This window comes from Rosa chinensis, chromosome 5 (genome assembly GCF_002994745.2).
Source record: "Rosa chinensis cultivar Old Blush chromosome 5, RchiOBHm-V2, whole genome shotgun sequence".
NCBI lineage: Eukaryota > Viridiplantae > Streptophyta > Magnoliopsida > Rosales > Rosaceae > Rosa > Rosa chinensis.
The window spans coordinates 21,253,356-21,260,251 of NC_037092.1; the positions used below are offsets into that span (position 1 = coordinate 21,253,356).

At 38.6% G+C, this 6,896-nt stretch overlaps 1 protein-coding gene across 1 annotated transcript; it reads left to right on the top strand.

Annotated features, from left to right (window-relative positions):
* LOC112201972 (ankyrin repeat-containing protein At2g01680) lies at positions 1-3,086 on the top strand. The gene is made up of 3 exons (XM_024342897.2): positions 1-842; positions 1,468-1,988; positions 2,073-3,086. Exons 1-3 carry the CDS (start codon positions 221-223, stop codon positions 2,706-2,708), a joined length of 1,779 nt encoding a protein of 592 aa, XP_024198665.1. The 5' UTR covers positions 1-220; the 3' UTR covers positions 2,709-3,086.
* The last annotated feature ends 3,810 nt before the right edge of the window (positions 3,087-6,896 follow it).

Below are 6,896 nucleotides of genomic sequence, written 5' to 3' on the forward strand. Positions count from 1 at the left end.
TGCATACCTGCGGCGGCCCATCTCCAGTGCATTGCTTGGTTTTGAATCTGTCAGCATCGCTGCCAGTATTGACCGACCCTCATGTCATTTGGTTCTTTCTTCTTCCCCCATCTTGTAATCTCTCACCCCTTTGATTCATTCGACTAGTTGCCTCGACTGGTAGGTGGGATAATAATTATAAGATAGGAGGAGTACGTAGGAGGAGGCATCGAAAACCACCATGGATCCTTACCTGTATGAGGCGGCCACGGGCGGAGATGTCAGCTTCTTGAGAAGAATCAGAGACGGTGACGTATTACTAAACCACGATCTTCTCCTTCAGAAAACGCCTAAAGACAACAACATTCTACACATCGCCGTCGAATTCAAACACATTGAGTTTTTCAGACAAGTCCCGAATCATTATTCTCCATCTCTGTTTTGGGCGGCCAACAAAAAGGGCGACACTCCTCTGCACGTGGCCGCTAGAGTAGGCTGTGTTGAAATAGTCGAGTTCCTTATCGATCAGGCGAAAGCGCTGCAGATAAGAGGAGCTGATGAGGAAAGCTGTCATCGAAAGCCGCTACTTCGGATGACGAATTTAGAAATGGATACGGCTCTGCATGTGGCTGTGCGGTACGGTCATCTTGGAGTGGTGGTTCTGTTAATGGAAGCAGATCCTGAACTGTGTTGTTTGACTAACAGGGCAGATGAATCTGTTTTGTTCCTGGCTGCTATGAAGGGGTCTGCAGAGATTGCTCTTTATCTGTTGAACGAGTCTCCGGTGTGTCCTTGTTTTCGAGGGACTAATGGTGTGACGGCTTTGCACGCCGCTGTAACTCGCAGCACGCTCACCAGCAAAGGTAGTTTTCTACATAATCCCCTTATATATGCGTACGCAGTTTATTTTCACGTTTCTTGGATTTGCTTGCCAGTTGTAATCTTGGAAAGGGTGAATTTGATTTTAAATTTTTATTCAACGAAAAGTTTAGGACCCTTTTTGGTTTTTCAGTAATCCCATACAATAAGTGAATAATTTCTATTAAAAGGAATGCCCTCTTTGTTCAAGTTTGGACTTCTAATTTTCATAGTTAGTAAAAACCATGACGTGTATAGTGCGTGAAAAATACGTACGTGTATTATTCGGACATTTTATCTTATAGTTTGTTGAAAAGTTTGGCAAAATATTTTTAATTAATTAAATAATTAAAAATATTAATTTTTATTCATTTTTGTTCAATAATATGTGTAAAATACGGGAAAAAACGTAAAAATCTTGTATAGTACGTGTATAATACTTTGGCTTCAAAAATATGGGAAATTTAACGAGTCCCTTTCAAAAATATTAAGTACGGAAGTATTTTTGAAAAAAAACTTAAATACATGTTTTATTCGCTTATAATACGAAAAATTACTAACTAGGCTAATTTTAGTGGTTGAGATTATAGTACTGCTTAGCGCTAAGTTTTTCAGTGTAATATATGCTAGGCATTGTGAGGACAATGGTGTCCAAAAATCCTGAGATGATTAAAAATGTCGATGCACTTGGCTGGACACCGTTACACTATGCAGCATTTAGAGGGAACCTTGAAGCGACTAGAGTGCTAATGCAATGCGATAGTTCTGCATCTTACATCTTAGACAACTCTGGAATGTCAGCTCTCCATGTAGCAGCCCATGCCGGCCACACCAAAATAATGAAGGAGCTGATTCTGTTGCGGCCCGATATTTGTGATCTGCTGAATGACCAAGGCCAAACGGCTTTACATGCTGCAGTATTAGGAGCACGAGTTAATGTTGTGGAGTACATATTGAAGACGCCTGAGCTTGCGGCGATTATAAACGAAGCAGATAAAGATGGAAACACTCCTTTGCACTTAGCTACCCTTCACCAAAATGATAAAATCATAAAAGTTCTGTCTGGCGATCGGAGAGTGGACATGATTGCTATTAATAAGGAATTCTCGATGCCCGCCGACATGTTTCTTGGTGACAATATTGGTGAACAGGTATGCAACACAAAAAGTACTAACCTTTAAGTCATTTCATCCGTCTTTAAAGACTAAAAGAGTGTGCTTTCTTGATGTTTAAAGGAAACAATTCGCCGTGCTATGGTTTTGGACAACCTGGGGTGCTCTGTTGGCGTGCCATTTTTCCAACAACAAATCAGTCGTGACTTCGACAAGTTGGAACCACTAGAGAAGGACACAGACAAGATCAGAGAAAACCAGCTGCGAGCTCGTCCGGATGATCGTAATGCCTTGGAAAGAGATGACACCAAACTACTTGTTGCAACGCTCATTGCAACTGTCACGTTTGCAGCATCTTTCACCAGCGTGCCTGGAGGATTTAAAGATGACGGAATGCCTATTTTATATGAAAAGGCCGCTTTCAAAGTGTTTCAGTTTTTCAATGCAGCGTCCTTCTACATCTCAATTCTTGCAATCTATAATGAATCAACTCCGATAACTGTGTTATCCATCCATCTACCCACACCATCAAGTCTCATTCAGTATTCCATTGGAGGAATGGTGATTGCATTTTTTTCTGGCACATTAGCAGTGCAGCCGAGACGTAGTCACGGAAATTTGTTTGAATTTATATTTGGCACAACTTCGGTTGATATTGTGCTCACGGTGATGTGTGGCACTCTTTTAATATTAGCTATCATCTCTTTGATGATGCCTCTGATTCAAATACGCAGGGGAAAGAGGATCCACTGGTTTTGAAACCATGTAATTTAAGCGCTACTTATTGAAGTAAGTGAAGTCTACCTGCACTCCTTTAATTGATTGGGTTAAAATTAATATGGATGGGGCATGGGAAATGAACTCACCTAGTGCGGGTTATGGTAGAGTTTTTCGAGACTAAAAGGGTGAGGTTCTTGGCCAATTTAGATATCTGAAGCTCAGTTGCAGCTGAAAAAATGGCGGAATCAAAGCTATTGAGTTGGCTTGGGTTTGCGACTGGAAGCATGTTTTGTTAGAAGTTGATTTGTAGAGAGAGTAATCAAGTTACTGATGCTTTAGCTAATTTTGGTGCTTTATTGTCTGATATGATTGGTGGGATTCGATTCCACAATTTACAATTTCTTTTTGTGCTCTTAACCGTTTAGGTTTTCCTAATTTGCGATTTAGCTAGTTTGTAGTTGTTCTTGAAGAGGTGTATCTCTTCAATTTTTCGAGGGGATTTTTGTCTTCCCCTTACCTGTTTTCATGTACTCTTTTTTTATTTTTTTCTTTCAATAAATTAACCTCGTATGGTGGGGGCAGAGGCAGGAAGGTATATAAATGGGGGCAAATAAAATTCCAGGCTTTCGGTTCCTGGCAGTAGCAGCAAAGCTGTAAATAGTACCATTCTGCAATCTGCAGTAGCCGCAAGGCTACTATTTGGATATTGATCCTTAGCCACATGAAACAAGAGGAAACCTCCAAAAAACGGGGCCTAAAGCACTCTCTTGGGAATTAAGTCGAACAGGCGGTGTGCATTTTCATCCTTAGCTATATTCCACAACAAAACCAAGCTTGCGAAACCCAATGTTAACAAAGTAGTAAGAGAAGCAGCAAATACATAAACATTAAACACGATAGTAACCCACCCAACAATTTTCCATTGGGTAGAGTGATTGAAAACTGTGAAAGATCCACCCAACCAAGTCTCAAAGCTTGGGTTTCCGATTAACCAAGATGGAGGACCGTCTAGAGACAGCTTAAGCTTTGAGCTTTTAGAGGGAATTAGATCGGAGGAAGGAAGAGGAAGAAGAAGAACAAGTATTTGGATATTGATTGTGGGGGCAAAACGGAGACCGGCTCAATAAAAATCTAAAATCACTGGGGGCCACTGCCCCCACTCGTCCCAATGTGGCTCCGCCCCTGAGTTCTGTCAAAAAAAAAAAATGTGAAGTCTCTAGCTACCTGCATTACGTTATTAGTTTTCTCTGCAAGGAGCCAAGGAAACTTATATCAGTTCATGTTGATGTGCAACACATGAATCTATTCTTATTGTTTACAGTTGGTGGTGGAAGCCTAGCAATTATTTGCATGATAGATACTTTTTGTCATCATGCAGCTTTGTCCAAAAGAAATTAGTGTGAAGCAAATGTGCTAGCTCTGGAAAACATTAACCTAACTATCTGGAGTTGCTTTTGATTCTGTTGCTCTAGTTGTGGTCATCAGCTCTTTCGTAATCTAATATAGCTTCACAACACAAATTCGATTGTATTCTAATTCTCTCATCTAATTTGAAGGCAATTCTAAAGTAATTAATTTAAGTATAGCTAAAAGGTGTTCAGTAATGCTATTATGGGTTTCATATTTTGTTACAGGACAAGAATTAATGGTAAGAAGGATAATATGATTCAAAAAAAACTTGGGAGAAAGCCTTCAAGTCGGTTTTAAACATGTTAGAAAGCCTGAATAAAGAAGATTGGCAGCCACCAAGGACAAAGAAATGTAAGTTGGAATTGAACAATTACAAGCTTATATTTAACACAATAATTACTATTACCAATAGAGCAAGTAATTAGAGATATTAAGTAATTCATTTTCCCTGTTAAATATATTTATCATATAAATCAAATGAACATATTGGGAAACCTAAATAGCTTGAATCAAGCACTAAAATATCGAAATACATATATCATAGTGATTACAGACATTATTGTGATTACAATTATCCTTTATGGGAGGGCATTATAATAGGATGTTTTCACTATAAATATTCGGTCCCTGTACCCTCTTTGAGACGAGCTATTCAATTCTTACCTCATAGATAGATGGACCTGGATCCTCTCCTGAGCAAAGCTCTCTGCTGAGCTACCTGAGCTTTGAAAGAGATTGTGACACGTGGATTTTATTGGATCCAATGGCCTCTAACAAGCTTGGCTTTTCTTTTTCTATTTTTTTTCCTCTCTCTCTCTCTCTCTCTCTCTCTCTCTGCAACCATCTTACCAAGAAGCATTCCGACATGTTCCTCATGATACCTCACCAATGTACCCATCAAACATAATGCATTCCTTTCTAACAGCATTTTTTTGTTCTGAATCTATATCCAAAATACACGACAGAAATGGAGCAATCCCATCTGGGTTCAAGCATTCCCGCCATTTTCTCAAGCTCCTCGACACCTATTTGGTAAGTATCCCGATCAGCAAGCTTGTTCAGCGCAACAACCACCTTTTGTTTGAGCTCGAAAACCACCTGTTGCATAGTGACTCTCCCATTTCCTCTTCCCTTAGCGTGCGTCTTCATCTTGATCATCGAATCCTAACTCAATAGCCCCAAATTCCACCTATATATTCCCTCCACAATCAATGATAGGAGCAAAAAAGTGTGACGATATTATTGATTATGTACCTCATTTTAGCCTTATTTCTCCCTTAGTTTAGTGTTTTGAGTCATTAAGTCATTTTGAGAGTCTTGTTGAGTGTTTGGAGTGAAATACATGAAAAATCCTAGCTGGATCAGGACACTGTCAACTGTTTTTATGGTCTTTACATTTTAATTCCCTTTATTTTCTCTAGAAAATTCTGATATTCTCCTGCTTGTTGTAGGAAACATTACCTGGTGGAACTCTTCGAAACAGCAATGTTGGAGTCATAAAATAAAGCATTAAGATATTTGACCAAGCAATGAAGAAGGGAAATAAAAGAGAAAGATGTTTCAACTGGAAAATAAATAAGAGAAAGATGTTTCAACTTGGAAATTAAAGGAATTGCCCCATTATGAGAGGAGTTAAGGCCTTAAAGGAGATGTTTCAGTTGGAAAATTAAAGGAATTATGATGCAATCTCATCCGTCCAATGAGGAAGAGTATGATCGACAAAAGCCAACCAATGCTCCCCTATAAATAGGCAACGTCCAGAATAGAATTATCATCACTTCCTGGCCAAAAACCATTCCAAGACTGCCCAATTAACTCCTCAAACCTCCATCTCCTACAAGACCGTGACCACCATCCATCCATCAATCTACGAAGCTCTTAAGCGCTGAGTCAAGGATGCTCCACCACCATAGCAGAGACAAGTTCATCACCTTGTTGCTAAGCCGCTGAGGAAAGCTTCAAAGTGTAACTATGACTCTACTTATAATTTTTGTTTCGGTTTTGTGTGTTTGGATTTGTGAGTTGTGTAATTGGAGACATGAAATTTTTAGAATATTTTTATTAATATTTTTGAGATTTTCAGTTTATTATTGAGTTAATTTCGAGAATTCTTTTATGATGCATGTTACAATCTTGTGCCTTTTTACATGTTTAGGTAATTTTCAGAGTTAGGTTGATAAGTTTGCATGCTAGAATAACGGTGAGAGTTCTTGTGTGTTTGCTTAATTTGCCAAGAGTAATTGTTCTTTGTTAAGACACTGAGTTAAACAAGTAGTAATTAGTTCTAACGAGTGGTAAAAATCATGCTTTAATGATTAAATGATTCTGGAAATTACGTGTTAAATTCTATGTGTAATGGTTAATTTGCACGTGTGAGTTGATTTGAGGGTTAGATAATACTACTAGTTAAGAGAATTACGCTGAGTGTTTTCGAAAATTAGTAGTATTAGGCTTGGTAAGGACTTTTCCGATCCAAGCCTACATTAGAACAAATCAGATAAATGGATTGATCCGCTGAGGCTTTTCATTTGGGCTCTTATCTAGGCATTTAAGATGGGCACATTTTTGTAGCATGTTGAAATGGATTTTTTGTTTTTACACTTAGTAATTTCTGAGTGGTATTGGTCTAGGTTAGAAAAGTCGATCATTGTATATAGTTTTATTTGTTTTGTTTTTATTTTAAGTAGATTAGGAACCAAATTTCAAAACCCCCCATTTTATTCTTTTATTTGTTAATTGACCTCCCGGACTGAACGATCCCTGCTTATCCTATACTGACAACTACATTTTGCAGGGTTAAATTGTGAGGCTATTTCA

Excerpts from the sequence above, each read along its gene's own strand:
- LOC112201972 (XM_024342897.2), top strand. The coding sequence starts at position 221 with ATGGATCCTTACCTGTATGAGGCGGCCACGGGCGGAGATGTCAGCTTC. Across the intron at positions 843-1,467 it reads CAGCACGCTCACCAGCAAAG|GCATTGTGAGGACAATGGTG; the intron begins GTAGTTTTCTAC and ends AATATATGCTAG. Across the intron at positions 1,989-2,072 it reads GTGACAATATTGGTGAACAG|GAAACAATTCGCCGTGCTAT; the intron begins GTATGCAACACA and ends TGATGTTTAAAG.